The sequence below is a fragment of the Ogataea haglerorum genome (genome assembly GCF_019207285.1).
Source record: "Ogataea haglerorum isolate 81-453-3 chromosome Unknown 81-453-3_NODE_17_length_200138_cov_96.082680, whole genome shotgun sequence".
Taxonomy (NCBI): domain Eukaryota; kingdom Fungi; phylum Ascomycota; class Pichiomycetes; order Pichiales; family Pichiaceae; genus Ogataea; species Ogataea haglerorum.
Window position 1 is genome coordinate 13,337 of NW_025065167.1, and position 24,443 is coordinate 37,779.

The following is a 24,443-nucleotide window of genomic DNA, read 5'->3' on the forward strand; positions in this document are numbered from 1 at the left end:
ACTAACAATATTTAGAGTACACAGTATCCAAGTCCGATATGAATTTGCGTTTGAAGTCGACGTCAAGTGTCCAGGCCATCTTTATAGCGTTCTTCTCGAACTCGTAAATCTCTTTGAATGAGAATTGACATCCTTCAGCAACACCCAGAATCGTTTCCGTTTTTGAATAAACAAGATAAGCTGGATCGTCGCTATTCAAAGTGATTGGGATCCCAAATTGGTGAATTTTTTTAACTTTAGGGAACACGTTCTGTGGCCCCAGATGTTTTTGGTAGCCCATTGGACAAAGAGTCAATCCTAGATTTGCCTTTTTCACCAATTGAAGCAATTCCTCTTTATCAGCAATGTTCATTCCGTGGTCGATTCTATCTGCACCGCTTTCCAATTGGGGAGTCAGATAAAGCTCCGGATTTTCAAGCTCACACTGCTTTGGTGAGAGTCTTTTCCCACCTAGCTCAGTCACTGCGTATCTTATATGCTCGTGCGTGTTTTTCTGATCAACATCGCAATGAGAGGTGATTTTCCACCCATACTTTCGAGCCATCAAAAATGATTCCTGAAACTTACTAGGAGGATTGTCATGCTCATCTGAGTCCAGACCCAAAGCAATGATTTTGTTTTTGTACGGTTCCGCTCTGCGGACCGTTTCTAACGCGCTCTCTGCAGACATGTCTCTCAGAATGCAGAGGACCCAATGAAGCTGAACGCCATAGTTTGAAGCCTCGCCTTGAGCCTTCAAAAGTCCATTCATCACAGTGTCCAGGCTGACTCCACGTGAAGTGTGAGCCTGCGGGTCAAAAAAGGCCTCCAAGTATCTAATGTTTTGAGCTTGGGCAACCTTGATATAGTCGAGTGCCAAATGGTAAAAATCATCTTCGGTGAGCAACACATTCATGGAGGCATAGTAAATCTCTAAGAATTCCTGCAGGTACTTGGTAGCATCCTGGCCCTCCTCATACAGATATTCGGTTAAATACTGCCCTTTTAACTGCTCAAGGGACTTCACGCCGGGGATTTCAATGTTATTCGCTTGCGCACACAACCAGCGCCGCTCAGCCGTTAGAGTGCCTTCTATATGAAGGTGTTGCTCGCATTTGGGAAGCTCGGTCACAAAATCCGAAAAACTCATTGAATTTAGATATGGAGTCGGTACAGCCAATAATATTCCTTCACGGGGCACGCAACCATCTATCATCTCGCAGAATTTTTTATTGCCTTTTTTCTCGGCCTTATCTATGCCTGATAGCATGTTAAAAAGGGCGGTGTCGATTGTATTTTGAGCATGAACTTCCCTTTTCGCGCATCTGCGGTCGCCGAGAGCCGGCGCTATTGTTCTATGTCTCGGCTTTGTCTGCGGCGACATAGTCTTTGCAGCAAATTGTTATCTTCTGATTATTTTATTGCAAAGCGTCATTCGAACATTGAAAGACTTTACCTTCCAGGTAAGACTTGGATGCAGAATAGTCATATATTTTTCGCCTTCAGTGAAATGCCTTTCGAAAAATTTTCAGTAGCATCCACAAACAATGCCCTTATATGCAAGAAACGGCAGGGGATTTTTCCATCACATTTGATAACCAAAATCTAGTTACTCTTTAATGAATGATGTCTTTCAAAATTTTCTTGCTATAAATCTCTTCAATATTCTCCGTTGACAATCACCATTTGTCGTCATGACTCTCGAAGCCCCTCTTCCTCAAGGCGCAGGATATGCCGTTGTCGTTGGACTCGGTTTTGTCTTTTCTCTTGGAATGATTATGACCACTTTTGTCCTTCGCAGATATCAAAAGGAAATCATTACTGCTGAAGAGTTTGTGGCCGCCGGACGGTCCGTTAAAACTGGTCTGATTGCCGCAGCTGTCGTCAGTTCCTGGACTTGGGCTGCCACTTTGCTTCAATCCTCTACTCAGGTCTACAAGAACGGTGTTTCTGGAGGTAAGTGTCGCGCTTTATTTCACTTTCACTAACTGTTAGGATTCTATTATGCCTCGGGTGCCACTGTCCAAATTATCCTTTTTGCATTCATTGCCATCAAGGCCAAACAGAGAGCCCCAGAAGCCCACACGTACCTGGAAATTGTCAAGGCGAGATACGGAACTGCCGCCCACGCGGTCTATATGTTCTTTGCCATTGCTACAAATATCCTGGTGACTGCCATGCTTCTGACTGGTGGCTCTGCCGTCATCAGCGACTTGACCGGCATGAACACAGTTGCCGCCTGCTTCCTTTTGCCCATTGGTGTCGTGGTCTACACTCTGTTTGGTGGTATCAAGGCCACCTTCTTGACCGACTACGCTCACACAATTGCCATCATTGTCATCATCCTGACTTTTGCGTTTACCACCTATGTTTCTGGTGACGTGCTGGGATCCACGAGCAAGGTCTACGACCTGGTCATGGAGGCAGCCAAGGAGAAGCCTATCAAAGGGAATGCGCACGGATCGTACTTTACCATGAACTCCCGTTCCGGAGGTATTTTCTTCGTGATCAACATCGTCGGAAACTTCGGTACCGTCTTCCTTGATAACGGCTACTGGAACAAGGCTATTGCTTCCAGTCCAGCAGCCGCCCTGCCTGGCTACATCTTTGGTGGTCTTGCCTGGTTTGCCGTTCCTTGGCTTGTGTCCACTAGCATGGGATTGGCCTGTGTCGCTCTGGAGAAGACTCCAGCTTTTCCTTCGTATCCAAACCCTCTCACTGCCGATGAGGTTTCCGCCGGACTCGTTTTACCAAGTGCAGCCGTCGCCATGATGGGAAAAGGTGGAGCTGTCGCTGCATTGATCATGGTTTTCATGGCCGTCACCTCTGCCTCGTCTGCTGAGTTTATTGCTGTCTCTTCCATTTTCTCTTACGATATCTACAAGGGCTATATCAACCCTCAGGCTTCAGGAAAAACTCTGATCCTTACCTCTCACGCATCTGTGATTGTGTTCTCGCTGGTGATGTCTGGCTTTGCTACAGGTCTGTATTACGCTGGAATTTCCATGGGATACCTGTACGAGCTCATGGGCATCATCATTTCCTCCGCTGTTTTTCCTGCCACTTTGACCCTGCTTTCTAGAAAGCAGAACGTCCAGGCTGTGGTGTGGTCTCCTATTCTCGGAACCGCGTTTGCCATTATGAGTTGGTTGGTGTGCACCAAGAAGAAGTTCGGAAGCATCACGGTCGATACCACCTTTGAGGACGACGCCATGCTGACCGGTAACGTTGTTGCCTTGCTGTCACCGCTCATCTTTGTGCCCATCTTGACGTTTGCTTTCGGCCCCCAGAACTTCGACTGGGAGATCCTGAAAACTATCAAAAGAGTCGACGAGACAGAGGAGATCATTGAAGCCACCGAGCCAGTGACCGACACTGAGTTCCAGCCGGTCAAGTCTCACGTGACGGCTGTTGCTCACGACATTTACGAGCAGAGGAAGGCGACCGCTGCTGCCGAGGAGGAAGAGCTGCTTAGAAAGGCTTCCAAGATTGCCGGGTTCACGTGTCTCTTCATGGCCATCTCGCTGCTTGTGCTGTGGCCAATGCCAATGTACGGCAGCAAGTACATTTTCTCCAAGAAGTTCTTCACCGGATGGGTTACCGTCGGTATCATCTGGCTGTTCATCTCTGCCTTCATTGTCATCATCTACCCGCTTTGGGAAGGTAGACACGGAATCTACGTTTCTATGAGAGGAATCTATTGGGATCTCAGTGGACAAACCTGGAAACTTAGAGAATGGCAAAACGAACATCCAGAGGAGCTGCATGTCGTTCAAAGTCAAGTGTCTGCTGAGATAGCCCACGAAAGGGCAGAGGTCATTGACCGTGCCATTGAAAAGTTTGTTGAGAAAGAATAATTGAGTTTCTTATGCACTGGTTTCTAGTTGCAGTAAGCCTGGTGGCCTGGATCCCGAAATTTTGAGTGAACCGGACCACCATGAAAATTTATACGTTTGAATATTTTTTGACTCCTCGCACCAATCTTATCATATTTATCACGGACACAGAAACTACTTCTCAGTGATGTCGAAGAAGCGTTTTGCTTGTACCTTCTGCCACAAGGATTTTTCCAGAAGCGACTACTTGAGTCGACATTTGGCAAACCATGCTGCTGTCCGCCCGTACTCCTGTGAGCAGTGCAATGTATCCTTTGCTCGCCGCGATCTGCGCGATAAGCATTTGAAGTCCAAGAGTCATCAGACAACAATTGAGCTTCTTCGATCACAGAACGCAACGAGAAAGCAACCCCCTCAGGTGGCCAAGGAGGACAAGCTGCAGGAAACGTCACCAGACAGCTACGACTGGCTCTTCGGCCATTACAACAATTACGACCTTCCTACACCTTCACTGGATGAGCCGCTAATAGACCCCGTATACCCCGACTCTACTCATGTGGCGGAGCCTTCTCAGAGCTTGTATACAGGTGTCTACAATGAGGAGACGATCGCTATAATTCTAGACCTGCTGCAGATGCCTCAGTTGAAGCTGTCTCTCAGCCCTGTGACAGTCTCGTATTTCGCAGACCTGTTTTGGACTCATTTCGACGCCAACTACCCTATCATCCACAAACCGCTGTTTAGCTGTCGCTCCCATCCGTTTCTGCTCACCATGGTCATCGTGATTGGTATGGTTTACTCCAAGTCGTCAACCAATATAGATATAGCTGTGCAGATCCAGCGCAAGCTGCTAAAATTGCAGATGGACACGCTCTGCGATTCTCCGGATCTAAGGCTAGATGTGATGCAGTCTTTTCTTCTGACATGCTACTTCAGCTCAAACGTGGGCGATGTGGGCCTCCAGAAACAGGCAAAACTGTTCCACGGCACTATTATCGGCGTCCTGGATATTCCCAACCTAACACGGTCGTTGCGCGAGCCGCCACTCTACGACGCACAGACATTGCCTGCCGACAGGCTTGTGGAGCTCTGGAAAAACTGGATTCAGTACGAGTCTCTCAAACGACTCGCCTTTTTCGCTTACATATGTGACTCGCAATTGGCATATCTACATGAGTGCCACGCTTTGATATCAATCTTTGATCTACAGTTGGATCTTCCGTACACGGATGCGGTTTGGGCTGCCGCTGATGCCGAGACGTTTGCCGACGAGTATCTGAAGCAGCCACGAGAGTTGATTCCCAGACGGAAACAGTTCGGCTTGTTGCAGCTCGAGAACTGGATCAATATTATGCCCCACGTGAAGGAAGAAGGCAGCTGGCCGAACTTTCTTTTTTCGCTTCGGCGGCTGATGCAGCCGTACCGCGAGCACCAGAAGGAGTACAACATGAACTGTTTCTCGCAGTTTTCAAGACTCATATTTTTGCAGGGCCTGATCAGCATCACGTGGGATTTGAGGTGGAAGGGCCTACAGGACCTTGGAATTGTGTCGAAGCGGAAAATGGACACGCTCACACTGAGACTGCAGGATGCGTACAACCAATGGCGAGAGTACTTTGACTTCCAGATCACCACTACCAATAATATTTTTATGAACAAAAACGATCTAAAGAGCACGACTCTGGCCTACCTGAACAGGTACGATACGTCGCCTATTTTTTGGAACAACCTCACGCAGTATCAGTTTGGGCTCCTTCTGCTGCATGTCGACACAATTGCCGTGTACAAGCTTGCCTCCCAGTACGCGGACGCCGTGTCAGCCGAGAATCCACACCCGCGAATTAGTGCTTCGGCCAAGATCCAGAGCTGGATACGGAGCCAGAGCTCGCAGGCATCTTTGAGTAACGCGTGCAAGCTTCTGAGAACGGTGTCTCTAAGCGCGAAGATGATATTCTCGATCCCGCATCTCGCCAAGTATGTGGCCACGTCGTGCCTTGTGCTCTGGTGCTACGAAACGTTCAGAGAAGACATACCCCTGGGAATAGAGAAAAACCAGTTTCCAAACCCGATCAGGTACATGCACCACGGGATGATCAGCCAGAGCATCACCAAGGAGGACACGCTGCAGTACCTGAACTTGATTATTGAGCGGGAGGAGCTCATGGGCGCCGAATACGAGTTCACAATCCGCCAACAGTGCATACAGGGGCTACTGTGCTACTTCAGTCTTCTGCTGGACTTGAACGAGTGGAAAAGCTTAGATATTAACGGGTCTCTACTTAGACGGCTGGTTTTCAAGAAATACCAGTCTTAGTTATCGGACGAAGTCTCAAACAGAGCTGGAATTGTCTTGCTCGGTGACCTCAGCGACGTAGTTTGCTTTTTCGAATTCTGGTATAGTCTCGATTTCTGACTGTTTCTCGTAGTACGGAGCCTCGAGCCCAAGTCCAGGAGGAGGGAAAATGTAGCAGATCAGCGAGTGGACGACAAGCGTGACCAGCAGCCCCACCAGATAGGTTAGGTTGTAGAATTTCTCGTAGCCGGAAGGCATGTGGTAATTGCCTGCCATGCAGACCAGGCCAGGAAGCGTTGGGATGAATCCAACAGCAAACGAGAACAGGCCTCTCCAGTTCAGCCCCCACTTTGTCCAGTAGATAGAGTCCTCGCATCTGTACAGATCGCGCATTCTGTACTTCATTCTTCTCACAATGAAGAAATCTGCCAACGCTCCGCCAACGAGAGGGCCCACAAACACGGAAAACCCAGAGAGCACGGTTAGGAACGTGTTGGACGTTGCGAGGAGCTTCCATGGCTGGCACAGAAGCCCGATCACTGTCATAACGTAGCTCCCACGGCGGATGTTGATGTATTTGGGAGCGAATCCTGAGATATCCATTCCGGTACTGCACGCCGTCAGCAGGACTGCCTGCCATAGTTGTCCTGAGATAATTCCAAAAGAGGCGAAAAACACCCCTGCGCGCACTGAAGGGCTGAAGTGGTAGTGAGTAAGCAGTTTTGGGAGTAAAGTCACCGGGTTCCAATAAATCTCGCCGAGCACGGGTTCCATGGCGGCCGAGGCGAAAATGCCCATGGCGGCGGTCAGAAAAAGCGTCACCGGGGCGGTGACGACCTGACTGAAGTTTGGCGCAAATCTGGTCTTTGCGTACCTTGTCCAGTCACTTTGGCCCAGAACACCCGAATTTGACCCGCAAATGTTGGTGATCATGAAGAACGCGGCCCAGCCCGGGTTGGTACCCGTGGTCTGCTCTCTGTCCCAGAGCGGGCCGAGCTTGCCGCCGTTCGCGTGGATGGCCCAGCCCATGAGGCCGAAAAAAGACCCCGTCTGCAAAACGAAAGAAATGTGCACCATGGGCTGCATTTTCTCTGGCGGAATGAGCATCGTCACCGAAAACAGGATGACGGCCAAGAACACGCCGAGCAGCTCGTTTCTGGTCAACGGGCTCCAGTCGGAAAACGCCTCGCCCATTGTTCCTGTGATAAAGACGGGCGACAGAGCCCCAAGCGTGCCCACGAGTGCCTGGCCCATGTAGTAGAAGTGCTGGCCCTGCCAAATACAGGCGATGAAGGACTTGATTGCAATTGGCAGGAAGCAGCCGTAGAAACCAAACGTCGCACGAGAAGACACGGTGTAGCCGATCCTGCATTTCTGGCCAATGACTCCGATAAGCACGGCAATGACACCAACAATGACCGCCCCGCCAGCAATGGCTCCAAGGGCCTGTTTGCAGTTCAGGCCGTACGCGAGGGCAGATGAGCCCATCGACCACGTGGGAATTCCCATGCCCGCCACAGCCCAGTACCCGAAGTAGGACATGGCCGTCCAGGTCTGGCGGTCTCTCGGGATGGGGATCAGATCTCTGTTGGTCCAACGGTCGTTTTCATACTCGGAATCCTGGTCTTTAGGAACGGCGAACAGTTCAGAGGCGGGCAGTTTCTCAGGGTTTCTGACCATCCTGACTATCCAGGGGTCGTTGAAGGGGTTGGGGATACCCAGATCGTGAAGTTTCCAATCTTGAGACATGACTGAACTGCCGCAATAGGACACACAGGTCTATTTTATAGCAATAGGCATATCTTGTAATCCTGATTTCGCGGGCCTCTTATCAAAAAATCTCGACTCGGTGGGCTTATTGCAAGGCGGCCAGTCCATGGTGGAGGCGACGTGTTTGAGTCACCAGAATGACGCAGGAGCGTCCTGACACCCCTATTATCAGGAATGAAAACTATCTAATCGAAAATTGACAAATTCGGTAGGCCAAGAAAAACTCCGCCCGGCGGAAATTTCAATTTGGAAACGCGCGCTCCGATAACAAATTCCTTTATATAGCCAATCTGGCCCCGAAACAACTTCTCGTGAACATTATAATGCTAATTGGTGTCGACGTTGGAGGCACAAACACAGACTCTGTGCTCATTGACCCTACAAAGATTAACTCGGATACCCACGGCGTTCTGGCCTGGAACAAGATGGTCACCTCGGCGGAGGTTTCCGACAGTATCCAGAAGGGCATCTCCAAGCTGTTCGAGGAGTGCAAAGACGTGGACCGAAAGGACGTTGCGTCGGTTACTATTGGAACCACCCACTTCATCAACGCTGTGGTCGAGCAGGACCGTGCGCGCCTCGACAAAGTCGCCGTGCTGCGTCTCTGCGGCCCCTACTCGAGACACGTTTATCCGTTTTCCGACTTCCCTGACGGCCTCACTGCCGTCATCAGGGGCTACATCGGCTACATGAACGGCGGATTCCACGTGGACGGAAACGAGATCCAGCCGGTGAACGACGAGGAAGTTCTGGAGCACGTGCGCAAAGCCAAAGAGCTCGGCATCACGTCTTTCGCCGTGATCGGCATCTTCTCCCACATGAGGCCCCAGCAGGAGGAGCTTGTCAAAAGCATCATTCTCAAGGAGATTCCGCATGCCAAGGTGAGTGTCTCGCACCAGGTTTCTGGAATCGGCTATCTGGAGAGAGAAAATGCCACCATTCTGAATGCCTCGATTCTGCACTTTGCCGAGAAGATCATCTCGTCGTTTGCCAATGCGATCAAGAAACTGGGTCTGAACTGTCCTGTTTTTCTGACGCAGAACGACGGCACCATCCTGTCGGCAGCGGAGGCGCTGAGTCTGCCAATCCGCACCTTCTCGTCGGGAGCCACCAACTCCATGCGAGGAGCCTCGTTCCTCGCCAAGACGCACGGAAAAAGCGCAATTGTGCTGGACGTGGGAGGAACCACAACCGATGTGGGGCTGCTGCTGTCGACGGGCTTCCCGCGGCAGTCGTCGTCGTACTCGATCGTGGGCGGCGTGAAGATGAACTTCTCCATGCCGCATGTCGAGAGCATCGGACTGGGCGGCGGCTCGCTCGTTAGGGGCGACGGCGACACGCTGACAATCGGCCCGGACTCCACGGGCTCCGAGATCGTCAAGCGGGCTCTTGTTTTTGGTGGCAGCGAGGTCACAGCCACGGACTGCGCGGTGGCTGCCGAGCTGCAGGACGGGGGCAGTCTGGAGATCGGCGCTGCGTCGCTGGTCAAGGACAAGTTTAGCGCAGAGTACCTGGCTGCGTTCAAAAAAAGGGCCAAGGTCATGATGGAGAAGGCCATCGACCGGATGAAGACCAACCCGGCCGATATCACGGTGCTCGCTGTGGGCGGCGGCTCATTCATCGTGCCTGAGCATCTCGACGGCGCGTCTGCTGTGATCAGACCTCCGTTCTACAGCGTGGCCAACGCGATCGGCGCAGCCATGGGCAAGGTCTCGGCGGAGATCAGCGAGATCCGACTGCTGCCACCAGGAACGTCCTCGAAGGAGGAGGTGCTGGAGCAGCTGAAGAAGAAGGCCGTCGACAAGATCGTGGCCAAGGGCGGGCTCGAGGACACCATCGAGACGGTCTTTGTTTCGACGGACGCGGTTCCGTACGTGCCGAACACGTTTGAGTTTGTGATCAAGATCGTGGCGGACGTGGACTACTCGAAGGCGCCAAAACTGGACGTGGAGGAGAAAGGTTTTGAGTCTGGCACGAGGGACATTGTCAAGAGCTCGCTGTACGAGGAGACCGAGACCAGGGTGGAGGAGGAGGTCGACTACACGCAGTACAAGCCGACGATCAACAAGGACAGGCAGTGGGTGCTGTCGGAGGTGGACCTGGACTTCCTGGCCATAGGAGCGTACATTCTGGGGTGTGGCGGGGGAGGCAACCCGTACTCGTACATGCTGGAGGTGAGAAACTACTTGCGTGCGGGCGACACGGTGACTGTGGTGGACCTGGAGGACGCGCACAAGTACATCAAGGGCGAGGGCAGCATTGTGGGGGTGTGCTACGCGGGGTCACCCACGGTGTCGCACGAGCAGATGCTGGGCGACGCACTGATGGAGTCGTACGACATCATGGCCAGGTACATCAACAAGAAGCCCGAGCTGCTGTTCCCGATCGAGATCGGCGGCGGTAACGGGCTGTGTACGTTCCAGATCTCGTCGTCGTCGCGGCTGAACCTGCCGGTCGTGGACTGCGACACCATGGGCCGGGCGTACCCCACGCACTGGCAGACCACGCCGGTGGTGTACACGCCGGAGGGCGAGTGCTTCTACGCACCGATGGTGTTTGCGAACGGCAACGGAAACTCGGTGATCTTGGCGAGCTCGAAGTCGGACCTGTTGCTGGAGAAGACGATGCGGGCGTCGCTTGCGGAGCTGGGCTCGAAGGTGGGTGTGGTGAACCCGCCAATGAGCCTCAAGGACGTGGAGGAAAAGAACATCCACGGCTCGATCTCGCTTGCATGGCGGATCGGCCGTGCGGTCAAGATCGCGCGCCAGAAAGCAGAGATCGACCTTCTGCCGCAGCGTATCCTCGAGTCCGTCAATAACACGGGAGCGCTGCTGTTCTCGGGCAAGATCATCGACGTCGAGCGCAAGCTCTTCAAGGGCCATGCGTGGGGGGAAGTCGTCATCGAGGAGGTCGACAACGCGCGCCGCAAGATGACCATCCCGTTCAAGAACGAAAACATCTACTGCAAGACGGCCGACGCGGACGGCTCCAACGAGCAGATCGTCTGCTCTGTGCCAGACCTCATTGCCGTCATCGACGCAGCCACCGGCGAGGCCGTCGGCACCAGCGACTACCGCTACGGGCTGCTCGTCTTCGTCCTCGGCATTGCCCCAAGCAACAAGTGGACGGACACCGAGCGCGGCATTCAGATCGGCGGGCCTGCAGGCTTTGACCTCGACTTTGAGTACAAGCCGATCTCCACGTACAGCAAGCCTGTTTCTGTGATTCAGGAGTACGCTCAATAGATTATGTGTATGTAGCATTTAATCTCATAGCTAGATAGTTTCCCGAGGTGATTGGCGGGTACTTCTTGGGGTTTTCTGCCGAAAACGTGCCGGGCAGAGCGTCCACAACCTCATTCTTGTCCGCAGACACGAAGTACGGGATCGAGTACCGCGCCTGCGTCATCCCTGTGTCCTGGTCCACGGGCGGCGCAATGACGCGGTGCAGCGTGGACTTGAGCTTGTCGTTGGACCAGCGCATCAGAAAGTCGCCCGTGTTGATCACCAGCGAGCCCGGTACGTACGGCGCTGGCAGGAAGTGGCCCTTGTTGTGCGGTGACTCGACCTGCAGCCCGCCACACGAGTCCTGCAGCAGCATGGTGAACGTGCCAAAGTCCGTGTGCGCTGCTATGCGCTCGGCCTTGCCGGACTTCAGGTCCTCCACCGGCGTGGGCGGATAGTGCAGCAGTCTAAGCTGGTTGTTAGACCGCGTGTGGTACGAGGTCAAGAAGTGCTCGTCCAGCCCCATGCCCAGGGCGATTGCACGCAGGATTTTTTTCGACAGCTCCGTGCATAACTTGTAGTAGTAGAGACAGTACTCCTTGAAAGCCGGGATGTCCGTTTCGTCCGGCCAGAAGTTCTCGAGCTCCTTGGTCTCCTCGTTCCCGAGATCAAACGACTCCTTCACGTCCGGAATCTTTCGCAGCTGCTCGATCTGTGTGCGGTCAAACACCATCTGCACAACTTTCTCTCTCCCCACGTGAGACCACCCACGGTGGTGTGCGCCGTCTTTCGGGTGTTCGCATTTGAGTTTCTGCTCCTCTGAGAGCTCAAAGAAAGCCTTGCTCCACTCAAACATGCGGTCCTGGTCGGCCGCCGAGATGCCGTGGTTCACAATGTAGAGGAAGCCGACCTCCGACATGGCCTTGACGACCTCCTGGCCGATCCTGCTACGCTCTTCAAAAGAGCCCGTGTGGAAGGCACCGAAATCAATAATAGGCACGCTAGACTCCATTGTGGGGCACATGGGAGACGGAAGGTGTTTATATTCTGACCTAAATATCTGTCCTCCACCCACGGAGACTGCAAGCAGCCATCTCCACCGCGGACGGCGGTGCGGCATTTTTTACCTTATCTGGTGGAGTCCCGATTACACAGTCTCGCCTTCTTACGGCTTTTTCCCCGGACACTCCAGGTCTCTGTAGTACCAATACCCGACTAGCGGGCCAAAATCAGAGTACCGTTTCCGGAAGTCCTGGCCAGAAATCGCAGCAAAGTCCTCTGGCGACAGCTTCACACACTGGCCGCCCAGGTTCTCGTCGATCCGCTTGGGGGTGACGCTCTTGGGGATCACAGACGTGCCTCTTTGGACCGCCCATGCAACCAAAACCTGCGCTGGCGTTTTCCCCAGTTTCTCGGCCACTGCCACGACGGTCGGGTGTTCAAGGATCTTAGGCTCCTGACCCACTTCGTACGTCGAGTTCTGGTTGCCAAACGCAGAATACGCAGTCACGTGGATATCGTTCGCCTTATGGAACTCCAAAAACTCGTCCTGCTTGAGATACGGATGCATTTCCATCTGGTGGACCTGGGGCTTGACCGTGCAGCTTTCCAACAACCGTTTGGTCTCGCTCAAACAGAAGTTGGAGATTCCAATGGCCCGGACCTTACCCGTGTCCAGAAGCTTCTCCATGGCTTTCCAGGTGTCCACGTAGTCGATATCGACGGGATCAGACGCAAACGACTCCAAAAACGCAGCCTTGTCACACGCTAGCGGATAGTGCATCAGGTAGAGGTCGACATAGTCCAATTGCAGTTTTGCCAAACTCTCCTCCAGTGCTAATTCCACGTCTTCTGGCGCATGGTGCGAGTTCCACAGCTTAGTCGTCACAAAGATGTCTTCTCTGGGAACTCCGCTCTTGCTGATTCCTTCTCCGACCTCGGCCTCGTTTCCGTAGATGGCAGCGGTGTCAATGTGCTTGTACCCGTTTTTCAGCGCGTGCTCGACCGCAAGGGCAACCTCGTTGGGCTTGGATTGCCAGGTTCCGAGGCCGACTAGCGGCATCACAACGCCGTTGTTGAGAATGGTGGTTGGTGTGCTCATGGTTGGGGTATTGAAGACGGGTAAACGTTTTTATGGCCGCCGTGCCCACCAGAGGATGCCAAGCACACTCTCTCCACCAAGATAAGATTCTGGACAGTGTTTCAGTCCTGAAAAAAAGGGTGCGAGAAAAATTACTTTCGCGCAAGTGCATCATCTAATCGTGGACAAATTTAATATTCACAGCAAATTAAATCTTCATTCAGATAGAGAATTCATACTCGACATCTACAGCCTCGCCACTCGGGTTTTTCCATGTCGCTGGCCATCTTGCACCCCCTACTGCTACTGCACATCTCTGACCACCAGACACGTGTCAAAGGCCCCGTCCGCGGCGGCGTTCTGGGAATATACGAGCCGGAGTCGAAGACATACTCCCTGTTCCTCGGATTCGAAATAGACACCACCGACGGCCTCGACGATCGCCTGGCCCTCTTTCGCGAGGTATACCCGCATCTAGAGCTGCTGGGGTCGTACACGGCAGATCACGGCACAGTAGACCTCCCGACAAAGGTAGAAGCGGTGACGCTGCGTGTGGACGCGACACCACCCAGCGCATATGTCCAGGGCGAACAGATCAAGATCGAGGTGAAGCCCACCCCGTTCGAAGAAATTGGTCTCAACACGATCGCCGCTGCCGACGCGTCGCAGAAGTCGGCGACACAGCTGGCCAGCGACGCTAAAACCGCCCTCGACAGGTTCCATGCGCACATCGCGAACATCCAGGCGTTTCTGCGCTCGCTCGCTTCGCGCAGACCCACGCCCGACGAGTACCGCAAGCTGCGCCAGATTAATGAGCTCAACACTCAGCTGGCCCTTCTGCAGAACGAGCCCGACCCGACTCCCCGACTCATCAGTCTCACGCTGCTCTTTCACGCCGTCAAGAAGCTCGATGTCTAGCGGCACAGGCCAGCTCGCATGTATAGACCGCAATCCAGAGCGCCCTGTATTACGTAATCGCATACTCGCGCGACAGGATTCTTTCCCCGTGATTTTTTCAGTCCTGGCACTGAATGTTGAAACGCAAGCGCTTGTTGGTGGTCCTCGTGTTTGTGCTGGCGTTCTGGCTCTGCAGCCCACAGCCACAGCCTGCCCAGGAGCCGCGCGTGCCCGCCACGTTCTACACGTACGTCCCGAACATCGACGTGGCACAGTCGCTGCTCCGGACAGTCCACTCTGTGGAGTCCTCGTTCAACAAAAAATACAAGTATGACTGGGTGTTTGCATACTACGCAGACCACGGGATGTCGCCGGAACTGCGTGCACGGCTGCAGAGGCTGTGTTCGGGGCAAGTACATTTCGAACGGATATCGTCGCCGCATTACGGCGTGCCCGAGTCGATCGACGAGGAAAAGCTGCACCAGGCCCTCAGACAGCCGGCGTCGGCGTCGCCCTGCTCCAAGTTTCTACAGTACAAGCTGAAAAACCGCTTCCAGACGTACGGGTTTCAGTTCCTGCCGATCATGCGCCACTACCGATACTACTGCAACGTCGAGGTCGGCTCCCAGCTGGCGTGCGACGTAGAGGACGATTTTTTCCGGCACATGCACACAAACCAGCTGGTGTACGGGTTCGCGAGCGCGCCGGTCGAGTCCAGGCGGCTCACCAAGTCGCTGGTGCCTGCGTTCGAGGAGTTCCTCGGTCTGTTGCCCTACAACCAGACAGACGTGTTGCCGTTTGTCTACGAGAAAGAGTACACGCACTGCAATTTTGATTCCAACTTCGAGGTGGTGGATCTCGAGTTCTTCCGCTCGCGGGACTACGAGCGGCTCTTCCACTACCTGGACAACACCAACGGCTTTTTCCTTGACCGCTGGACCGACTACAACGTCAAGACGCTGGCCGTGGCGCTGTTTGTGCCGGCGTCCAAGATCTTCTGGCTGCCCAACACCGGTGTCTCTGGCCTGCTCAACCGCAACACGTGTCCGCTGGACAAGAACGTGAGAGTCCGCAACCGCTGCGCTTGTGATCCGGCCAGGGACTATGCATTTTCGCCGCAGAGCGGTCTTCGTCGCCTTTTCCACGTGCTCAACTGGGACCTGCCCGAGTCTGTGCCGCCAACAACTGCGAACGAGCTCGCTCCAAAGTTCCGCACCACCGTCAACAAGTTCCAGGCGTACCCGTGGACGTTCGAGTACATGAAAACTGATCGATGGTTCCGGGAACAGTTCATGGGGAAACCAAGGCGTAAAAAAGACACCACATCATGACATAGCTGGCCAGATAGCGGCCTGGCTCACTGAGGAACACCTCCTGGATCGGATTCTCGAAGAACTGCCCAGCGTGTCGTTTCTTCCCACCCACAAACACTAAATAGAACAGCACACTTGTTAATAGATTTGTCGCCAGGAAAAACGCCAGCCCGTGGACCGACTGCAGCCGCAGAATGCCGCAGCACACGCCGAACGACAGCGACGTGATGTCCTTCACTTTGGCGACGACTTTCCTGTTGTACGCGATGTTGGGTTCGTACTTGAGCATTATTTTCAGTGTAAGGTTTTCCGTGGCAAAAAAAATTAATTTACAAACCTAATGTCTAACGTCAAATCCGAGGGCAGTACTCGGTACGAGTATTTCCCGCTGCGTGCGTGCACCGAGAAGGAGATCGAGGACACGCGTTACCATATTTTGAAATTCCACTCGGTGAAGAAAGTAAACCCGCAGAAGGATTTTGAGGAGCCCGCAAGACTACACAGAAAAGATCCCAAGAACCTGCAGTTCCAGCTGTCTTTGAAGGAGCTGGAGCAAAGACGGGTAGAGGAGCGCAAAAATGAGCTGCTCAAGGAACAGAAAAAGCGGGAACTGCTTGCCCAGCAGGGAATCAAGACAGAGGAACTGCCTACGGTGGTTTTGGACGACGACGTTGACTGGTCGAAATTGCCTGAGGCGGAGCGTCGCTGGCGGGAGGAGGAGCGTCAGCGTCGCGAGGAGGAAGCTGCTAGAGAGGCCAAGCGAGAGCTCGAGATGTCTGTGGTCGCGCCGGACGGCGGAGCTCGTCAAAGCAGAAGGCCGTTTTTCAAGCGCAAGACAAGACAAGTCAAGGTTTTCGACGATAACAAGAGGAAGCTGCGGTACGAGGAATATTATCCATGGGTTTTGGAGGACTACGACGCCAAACAAGCGTGGATCGGCAATTATGAGGCAGGGAATACGGACAATTATTGTCTGCTGATGCTAGACAATCAAAACAAGTGTTTCAAGATGATCCCGGTGGAAAAATTCTACAAGTTCACGCCACGCAACAAGTACGCCACGCTGACGCTCGAGGAGGCTGAAGCGAAGATGAAGGAAAACAGTCAGACTTCGAGGTGGATTATGAGAAAGATGCAGGACGAGGTCGAGAGGGGAGAGCGGGTCGATTTCCGGTACAGAAAAATGAGGGCCACATCGCAGCGGGCCGAGGACGTGAAACGGTCGGACGACGAGACTCTGGATTTTGATGACGAGTTCCAGGACGACGAGGAAGCTCCAATCCTGGAAGGTAACGAAGAGGAAAGCAAGCTTGTGGAGAAAAAGATCAAGAGTGAACAGCTTCGCGCCAACAACCTGATTGAAAAAGACGAGGGCGACGATTTGGACGATTTGTTTGAGACGCGAAAGATCGACAAGGAGGGCAAGAAGTTGAGAAGAGCTCTGGCAAAGAACGCCATGAACGAAGTGTATGATACAGACGACGAGGAGGACCCGTATCTTTCAGAAAGCGAGATGGAGGAGGTGGAAACGCAGCAGTCTGCAGACACAAAAATCAAACAGGAGGAAACAGGCGAGTTACCTGCCGTTTCAATCCGCAGAACAACACCGCAAATCAAAGTCAAATCTTATCGCGACGGCTTTGTGGTTTTGAAGGCGAGTAAGGACGTTTTGAGTGAGTTCCCAGCAGGCGAGTGGAACCCAAAAACAGCAATCAGACGCTCCATGTCTCCTGAAGGCGTCTCTCCGAAGAAGATCGAGGTCAAACTGGAGGGCGACTCGGGACCTATCACCAAGGCAGACGTGGATGCACTGGTTGCCAACGGTCCGATCCCGCTGCAGACACTTGTGAGACAGCTGAAGCACAAGGTCAGTCTGGATCCAAACTACAAGGACGAGCTAAAGAGAATTTTGAGACAGAACTTCATTGTCAAGGATAAGATGGTGATGAAGCGAGGATAAACTAAAAATTATATGCATATAATGTAAAAAAAAATATTGAAAAAAATTGCTAAAAAATCCACCAGTTTCGCTGATCATGGTTTCGGAGCTCGAAGAAGTAAGTTGTTTACGACCGCAAACTAACCCCCAGCTTGTAGAATTTTTGCATGCTCCGTACAAAATCAGGGAGATAGCCCTGGAAAACTTGGTACAATTCTCTCCCTCGGGACGGAACCCAGCGCTCTTCAAGCACAACAATTGCGAGCCTATCAGAGATCTCAAGAACCTGAGCAGGGAGAAGGACTCGGCAATAGTAATGAATGCGCTAACTATTTTGGCTAATCTCTGCGATGACCTCGAATTCCGCAAACTGATAGTAGAGGACGATGATTTTGTCAAGTACCTCATGCAACAGCTAGTCAACTTGAAGAACACAAACTCAGATCTCATATGTATACTCCTTGCCAATCTCGCCAAAAGCGACGAAATCGTGAAAATATTTGATTTCAAGGTGGATCTCGACCAAACAGACAAGGAAGTCTTCCAGAGCAGCCATTGTATGGACTGCTTGATGGATCTGTTTGTCAAGGGAGCAGACCGCAAGATCAACAAATATGCCACTTACGACTACCTCTCATACTTCTTTGCTGACATCTCCCGCTTCCCACGCGGTCGAGAGTACTTTGTGACCGAGCAGGAGTACGATCACGTCGTTCCTATTGCCAAATTGCTGGTCTTCACAGAAAAATACGATTCCAAGACGAGGAGGGAAGGTGTCGTCTACACTATCAAAAATTCGCTTTTCGACACCAATCGGCACATGGAGCTGCTGGAGAACGAGAAAATCAATATTTTACCGTACATCATTGGTCCGTTTGCTTTGGCCGAGAATAGAGGTCTAAAAGACGATGAAATCTTTGATCTGCCAGAAGAGCTGCAGCTCCTCGGCCCAGACAAGAAAACTGAACCTCTCAAGGAGCTGTTGGTGGCACATCTGGAGAGTGTCTTGCTGCTCTGCGTTACCAAGGAAGGCAGAGAGCATCTGAGAGGAAAGAGCGTGTATCCACTTATCAGAGAGCTACATAAGGTCGCCAAAGACGAAAAGGTGGAGGAGCTCTGTGACAAAGTGGTCCAGATGCTGATGCGGGACGAGCCGCCGGAGGACCAGGCTGCTGAGGACCAGGATGAGGACTCAGATGATGAAAAGATTACGGAGATAATTTAATGGTGTAATAGAACGGACCTGGAGCCGCTAATGAACTATGGACCTATTGATTTTGTAATCACATCAATCGGTCATTGCCTAATGTAGTTATTTCATTCAGTTTATATGACCGCGTTCTATCTAGCTGTACACCCCGAGACGCTTACTCGTCGTCTTCGTCTTCATCATCACCGGCTTGCAATTGGAGCTTGACGTCCTTCCATAGCTTGCCCTTATTTCTGTTTTCGTACCAGCTGGTCACAGCAGCATCAAAGTACGCTTGAAACACAAACGCACCCGCAAACACGGTTCCAACAAATGCTGCGTTTCTCTTGAAGAAGGTGTTGAAGATGGCGGAATACATGTTGACAAAGTTGAGAAAGTAATGAATAATTCAAAAAAATTTTATTGGCCGAGCAACTATACACCGCCTTGAAAAACTTTATAGCAGCTCGTAGTAGCCCTGGCGCATTAATAGATCGGTCAGAAACTCTTCAGGGTCCATTGCCTCAGTGTCGTCGTCCACGTCTTCGCTCATCTCCTCGTCGTCTTCCGACGCCTGTGGTTGGTCACGTGCAGGAATTCCAAACTGGAACGGCGCCGCTCTTCTCCGACGCATAATAGTCGTGTGGAGGTCTCGGTAAATGGTCGAGATTAGGAACTGGTTAAGCCAGATTTTGTTGATGTAGTTGTACCGGGGCAGATGCAGTGTTCCGGACTCCCCCGCGCCTAGCAGACCGCCTGCAGGCTCACCGTGTTTGTTGAAGTATGGCGAACCAACGTTCACGGAGGCTCCGTTGGGAATCTGGATGTCCACAAAAAAATTGCTTTTAGTAGCCGTAAGCTCAAATTCCAGCTTGTTATTGAACGGCGAAAAAAACAGCGAGTAGCTCGCATCGTTGAGCTTGCAGCTGGTCAAATGCTGGACTTTTTTCTTCACGAGCGTTCCGCAGAACAGACAGAGAAACTTTCTTTCTGAAGCCTTTTCCTTGCTGATCAGATCGTTCTTTAGAAAATCTGTGAGCTTTTCCGGTAGATCGCATAGATGAACCTTTCCTGGGAAGTCCAGAACCAGCGCGTTGGGTGAGCTCAGGTAGTGGGACATCAGCGTCGCCATTTGCACCGAAACAGAGTACTCTAGACTTTTTGGGTCTTTGAGATTCTGGAATAGCTCGTTAAAAGTAAGGAAATGTCCACCGCTGAGCTTGAAAGTGTGCTTGACAAATTCCAATTGGTGGTAGTAGCGATTAAAGATGTTGATCATGATGGCGTAAATTTTGTTGACTAGCTCGTCCTCATAGTAGGTTGGCCCAATCTCACTTATGAATTTTCTAAACAAATTGGCAGCACATTTCTTGGCAAGAGTCACAAACATATCCTTGATCGACTCGTCAACCGGTCCCGTTTGATCCAAAATGGTATCAATTTTCAAGTTATTTGGGTTTAAGCTGAATCGCGAAATCAACGAGAAAAAGCTCTTAACGATCCACTTGGTCATTCCAACCCTCATCAGAATATCACAAGACTCGTTTCCTTCCAAATACAGAATCATCATCTCGGTGGTAAATCCAAAGTTATTGGTCTTCAGCAACGTATTATACTCGGCAGACCTCTTTTGTTCACTTGCCGGCTCCGGAGGTAAATAATTGAGAAGCACGCGGAATTGAATCAGAGATTGCAACAGAGTGGTGTTCATTGAGCTCAAATCATCCTTCTGCTCGTCAAAATCAAACCTTGATGCAATTTCGTACATTTCCAGAGTGTTTCCCAAAAGAATAGGCAACGAGAACTTCATCGAAAGCAAATGAGACGAAGTTTTGGCCACCTTTCGCATGATTTTGTTTTCTTTCATCAAAGTCTTCAGCTGCTTCATTATCGTCTTATAAGCAGAAGTTTCAGAGTGAGACAACACACGGAACATCTTCTTATCAAACACATAGCTGCTAAGCTCAGAACAATTATCCCCATGATTCTCGTGATATATATTTTGCCAGTTGCGCGACTTGAGTTCTGACGCAATTTCAAGCTCAAACTCAGGAAACGGGGACGTCGGAATGAACGAATTGCAGTAAGATTGACATAGAGGACATGTATACTGCGATACGTCAAACCTGTTTTCTTTCAGATAGTTGTGGAAACAGCTGAAATGCATCCCATGCAAACATCCTGTGATGACATACTTTGAACGCGTACACTTAGTGCCAAAACAGGATATATCGTTCACCAGATCGTTCCACTTACGCTTGCGAGTCTTGGATTCCGCTTGAGGGAAACCGGGGATCATAAATGATGGCGCATCCATATCCAGAATTGGAATGTTCCAAAAAATAGAAGAGTGCGAGATAAGAGTGGGCATACCAAATAACTCATTGTAGTTTTCTGGATTCCGGCAGTAGATGCAACTTCGAAGCTCAGTTTCGGTATTGTCCATATCCATCTCATTGGAGGCCGGCTGCTCCTCAAAGAACTCCTTGTTTTTCTCCACAAACGCGGCTTGTTGTTTGCTCATCTTCTTCATGATCTTTTGCTGTCGTTTCAAGGCTAGCCTTTTTGCGCGCTCTTTCTTGGTCTCCAGAACTCTGCCATTAGCTGTCTTCTTGAATTCATCAATGTGGGCCTGCCCGAAACAGTCGACCAATGACTGCAGAACGCTTTCGTCTTTCATCAGCAACAAATCGAGGATATGAGAGGCCTTCTTTGCAACAATCTTCGAAATGTCCTCTTTCTGAATGATAGTGAGTAGTAAGTTGCAAACGGGAATGTCAATGAAACTTTGAAGACCATGGTTCTCATCCGTATGGTATAACCCATCGTCAATGATAATGGCATGAACGAGGTGAAGCAGCGAGGGCACGTAATAGTCATTATCCGAAGAAATTGCGAAAGACAACGCTTTATAAAGAAATTTCACAAAGATGGGTGTCCTGAGGAGTGAGCCGATCCGAGAGAATCCCGCCAAGTCACCATCCTTGAGTTTGTATATTTGTGGCACAATGATCACATCTTCAACCTTTTTCTTCTTCAATTTGGCTAGGCTTTTCAACAAAGACATCTCCAAGTCATCCTGGGAATTGCTGCGGTTGAAGAAGCTCATGTGGTCCAGTTCTTGGTAAACTTCAGATTTCAAAACGTAATGCCCATAATCGCTGATACCCGTGGGAGGCACGAATTCACCAACCTCGTTCAATGCACGGTCAAAATAGGAAGGATTGTCGACGGATCGTTTCAATTCTGTATACTGAACCGGATTCAGGCTCAATCTGTAGCAGATAGAATATTTAGTCTTCAGGTACTCAATATCTTCTTGACTGATACTTTTATCAAAAAAGACACGATAGGTGAGCATCCGGTACAAAAAATTCACTAGCTCTCCAATGATGGCGTAGATTTTCTCTTCATAGACGGTATGATCAAAATGTAAGTCGCCCAGAACACAGTTTAACAGCCCGTATCTATCAAAGATGTTAAGGAGCGAGCGCTTCAACGAGGCCTCTTTTAGGACACTCAGCTGGTTCAAATACAAGTCACCTTCTGGGTTGAAAATATATCTGTACGACAGTTCCTGAAAAACAGCCTCTTGTCCATTTCTCACCCAGAAGCCAGACGAAATTTGAGCCGAGAGTACCTGGCTGCGAAGAACCTGGTCCGCAATGGCAAAAAGATTGATATAATCAACATGTCTGTCCGCAACAAGTAGAGACCCTGCCAAATGGACCTGTGAGCTCTCTCGCTCTAACATCTGGGGCTCGAAGAACTTGTAGTTGCGGCAGACTTCAGCGAGGAGAGAATGGATGGGATGAATAAATGACGTCTTTTCTCTGGCCACATCATACTTTATGATGTCTAGATCATTATCATAAACACAGGTGAAATTCAGATATAACCCGATGATCGCAATTGCATTCTCGACAGTTTCCGATCTATGGTCCACGCCAGCAATAATTTTGCCAATGTGTTTGGTGAGATTATATGCTTGATGAGCACGGATGAAGTAAAGTTTGCTCTCCTCGCTTTCATGCTCAACATGAACATCGGTTTTCCGTTTCAGGGACCAGGATTGAGTGAAAATTTTGAGGATAAGAAGGATGTAGCATAAAGTGTTGACATTCATGATCTCCTCTACTCCAGGCTTGATATAGTTTGCAAGGGTTTCTAATCCTCTGAGCGACGCGGATTCGGCATTTAACAGTCTTTGTATCTTCCAATCATGGACATTCTGTTGAGGTGCATAAACACCGGTAGTTGGATCCACATTGTTCTTGAAAACCTGCAGAGCGCTCTGAAATATTCTGTCTAGCTTTCCAGCTTTCAGTAAATGCGTCCCAATATTTGGATCCAAGTAAATTTGAAGGCGGAAGTGGTCTAGCAGCGACAGGTTCCATTCGCGGTCATACATTGCCTGTGTCAACTCAAGAGCCGGCAAGATCTCCACTATCTGGTCTGCGAGTGTCTGTCTATACTTGTACGATGTCGTTAAAGTGGGCATCAATAAACTCCGTAGAACTTTACGGAGCTTTTTCCAAAGTCTCATTTCAAGAAAGAAGAAGAGTTGTATTCTTGATGTTGACGCAGCTACAGGCTCCCCTGCGTTTAGCGCTTCATGAGTGCAATGTATCCCATTGGAGCGCAGTAACGAGATGGTAACGTCCTTCTTCAATCGACTTCCAGGTATATTAGGTATTTTGTAGTCAGGGAGAAGATTGCCAAACATTGATTTCCGCTCAAAATCGTAAAACTTCTCTGGAACTGTCTGCCTTTCGTGGACACTGTGATACTGGCTAAACATGCTTGTGGCAATTGCGGTCTTGACAGTTTCTGCAATTTTAGAGTTCGGGTGCTCGGTCATTGTGGACAGCCACCTGATGATGATCTCGCACAGAAAATCTCTACAAACGTCTCTTGAAGACACGATCGTAGCCGTCAACCCGTGTGTCTGAACTTTGTAGAATTCGTCCAGCAGAATGTCCACATGCGTGCTCACAGATATCGTGCACTTGCCTACCTTGTCTATCTCTTGTGTGAGCAGCTGCTTCTTATCGGTGCTAATATTCGGCAGTGCGAGTGCAATACTTTGCTGAGAAGTGGCCCAGTCATGGAACTCATCGTTCCAGACAACCAAACAGAAAGCATCAGAATTGACATCGTCCACCCCGTATTTTTCGAACGAAAGTTTTGCTGCGTCGGAATGCTGCTTGAACAGGCCAGGGTCGTGTTTCGAGTACAGGTAACTGCGGGTACCTGGCACGATCTGCGTGTTTAGCGACTGCACATCGATAAAGTAGTCGAGGATTGTCTGCACCACCTCATATATATTCTGCACCAAATCGTCGGGCAGATCCTCTGGCTCCGGCTCCATGGTGCTGTTGGCCACGCAGTTGAGCTCGCATTTCCACGAGTCCTGATCTCCGCAATCGCAAATCGCATCCCCAGTGGATATGTGCGTTCCGACGTTGTGATCAGAGTGCTGCTCTTTGTTGAAACAGTCGTCACACAGACAACATGTCTCGTCTATCCCGCAATCATAGCAGTTGTAGACTATTTGGTTCTTTTCGATTTTGCGAGCACAAATACGCCCGTGGTGTGCTTTGCTGGTACTCTTTTGCTGTTGGTCAAAAAATCGGCCTTTTGTTAGGAAGCCATGGTAATCGTGGATGATGGCGTCATCCCAGCTGGACGGGAAGTCTCCGTTTATGACGAGATCCGGAAACAAAAGCCGATAGTGCTCTCCGTTTCCCGAAAGGGCGAAGTAGAGAATCCGCATCAGACTGGTGTCAAGGTCCGGCGTGCAGGCAAAGTCAAAAAGACTCGGCAATCGGACCAGGAGCTCGTTCACCTTGGAGGAAATCGTCATAATGTCAGGAAATAAATTATTTGTAATATTACTGCTTTTGTGGCGAAAAAAGATAGA

General features: G+C 50.8%; 12 protein-coding genes across 12 annotated transcripts; 6 read left to right on the forward strand and 6 right to left on the reverse strand.

Moving 5' to 3' along the window:
* Position 1: 1 nt before the first annotated feature.
* KL911_004891 (uncharacterized protein) lies at positions 2-1,249 on the reverse strand (the record flags this gene model as incomplete). Its single annotated transcript, XM_043200232.1, has 1 exon — positions 2-1,249. One exon carries the CDS (start codon positions 1,247-1,249, stop codon positions 2-4), a length of 1,248 nt encoding a protein of 415 aa, XP_043052250.1.
* A 424-nt stretch (positions 1,250-1,673) lies between these two features.
* On the forward strand, positions 1,674-3,836 carry KL911_004892 (uncharacterized protein; the record flags this gene model as incomplete). The annotated part of the gene is made up of 2 exons (XM_043200233.1): positions 1,674-1,935; positions 2,059-3,836. 2 exons carry the CDS (start codon positions 1,674-1,676, stop codon positions 3,834-3,836), a joined length of 2,040 nt encoding a protein of 679 aa, XP_043052251.1.
* A 166-nt stretch (positions 3,837-4,002) lies between these two features.
* KL911_004893 (uncharacterized protein) lies at positions 4,003-6,129 on the forward strand (the record flags this gene model as incomplete). The annotated part of the gene is made up of 1 exon (XM_043200234.1): positions 4,003-6,129. One exon carries the CDS (start codon positions 4,003-4,005, stop codon positions 6,127-6,129), a length of 2,127 nt encoding a protein of 708 aa, XP_043052252.1.
* A 15-nt stretch (positions 6,130-6,144) lies between these two features.
* KL911_004894 (uncharacterized protein) lies at positions 6,145-7,857 on the reverse strand (the record flags this gene model as incomplete). The annotated part of the gene is made up of 1 exon (XM_043200235.1): positions 6,145-7,857. The coding sequence occupies one exon, from the start codon at positions 7,855-7,857 to the stop codon at positions 6,145-6,147; it is 1,713 nt and encodes a 570-aa protein (XP_043052253.1).
* A 344-nt stretch (positions 7,858-8,201) lies between these two features.
* On the forward strand, positions 8,202-11,123 carry KL911_004895 (uncharacterized protein; the record flags this gene model as incomplete). Its single annotated transcript, XM_043200236.1, has 1 exon — positions 8,202-11,123. The coding sequence occupies one exon, from the start codon at positions 8,202-8,204 to the stop codon at positions 11,121-11,123; it is 2,922 nt and encodes a 973-aa protein (XP_043052254.1).
* Position 11,124: 1 nt separating this feature from the next.
* On the reverse strand, positions 11,125-12,222 carry KL911_004896 (uncharacterized protein; the record flags this gene model as incomplete). The annotated part of the gene is made up of 1 exon (XM_043200237.1): positions 11,125-12,222. One exon carries the CDS (start codon positions 12,220-12,222, stop codon positions 11,125-11,127), a length of 1,098 nt encoding a protein of 365 aa, XP_043052255.1.
* A 45-nt stretch (positions 12,223-12,267) lies between these two features.
* Positions 12,268-13,203, reverse strand: KL911_004897 (uncharacterized protein; the record flags this gene model as incomplete). Its single annotated transcript, XM_043200238.1, has 1 exon — positions 12,268-13,203. One exon carries the CDS (start codon positions 13,201-13,203, stop codon positions 12,268-12,270), a length of 936 nt encoding a protein of 311 aa, XP_043052256.1.
* Positions 13,204-13,455: 252 nt separating this feature from the next.
* On the forward strand, positions 13,456-15,410 carry KL911_004898 (uncharacterized protein; the record flags this gene model as incomplete). The annotated part of the gene is made up of 2 exons (XM_043200239.1): positions 13,456-14,056; positions 14,371-15,410. The coding sequence occupies 2 exons, from the start codon at positions 13,456-13,458 to the stop codon at positions 15,408-15,410; spliced, it is 1,641 nt and encodes a 546-aa protein (XP_043052257.1).
* A 322-nt stretch (positions 15,411-15,732) lies between these two features.
* Positions 15,733-17,352, forward strand: KL911_004899 (uncharacterized protein; the record flags this gene model as incomplete). The annotated part of the gene is made up of 1 exon (XM_043200240.1): positions 15,733-17,352. The coding sequence occupies one exon, from the start codon at positions 15,733-15,735 to the stop codon at positions 17,350-17,352; it is 1,620 nt and encodes a 539-aa protein (XP_043052258.1).
* Positions 17,353-17,428: 76 nt separating this feature from the next.
* Positions 17,429-18,556, forward strand: KL911_004900 (uncharacterized protein; the record flags this gene model as incomplete). Its single annotated transcript, XM_043200243.1, has 1 exon — positions 17,429-18,556. One exon carries the CDS (start codon positions 17,429-17,431, stop codon positions 18,554-18,556), a length of 1,128 nt encoding a protein of 375 aa, XP_043052259.1.
* Positions 18,557-18,698: 142 nt separating this feature from the next.
* KL911_004901 (uncharacterized protein) lies at positions 18,699-18,899 on the reverse strand (the record flags this gene model as incomplete). The annotated part of the gene is made up of 1 exon (XM_043200244.1): positions 18,699-18,899. One exon carries the CDS (start codon positions 18,897-18,899, stop codon positions 18,699-18,701), a length of 201 nt encoding a protein of 66 aa, XP_043052260.1.
* A 78-nt stretch (positions 18,900-18,977) lies between these two features.
* Positions 18,978-24,386, reverse strand: KL911_004902 (uncharacterized protein; the record flags this gene model as incomplete). Its single annotated transcript, XM_043200245.1, has 1 exon — positions 18,978-24,386. One exon carries the CDS (start codon positions 24,384-24,386, stop codon positions 18,978-18,980), a length of 5,409 nt encoding a protein of 1,802 aa, XP_043052261.1.
* Between the last annotated feature and the right edge of the window lie 57 nt (positions 24,387-24,443).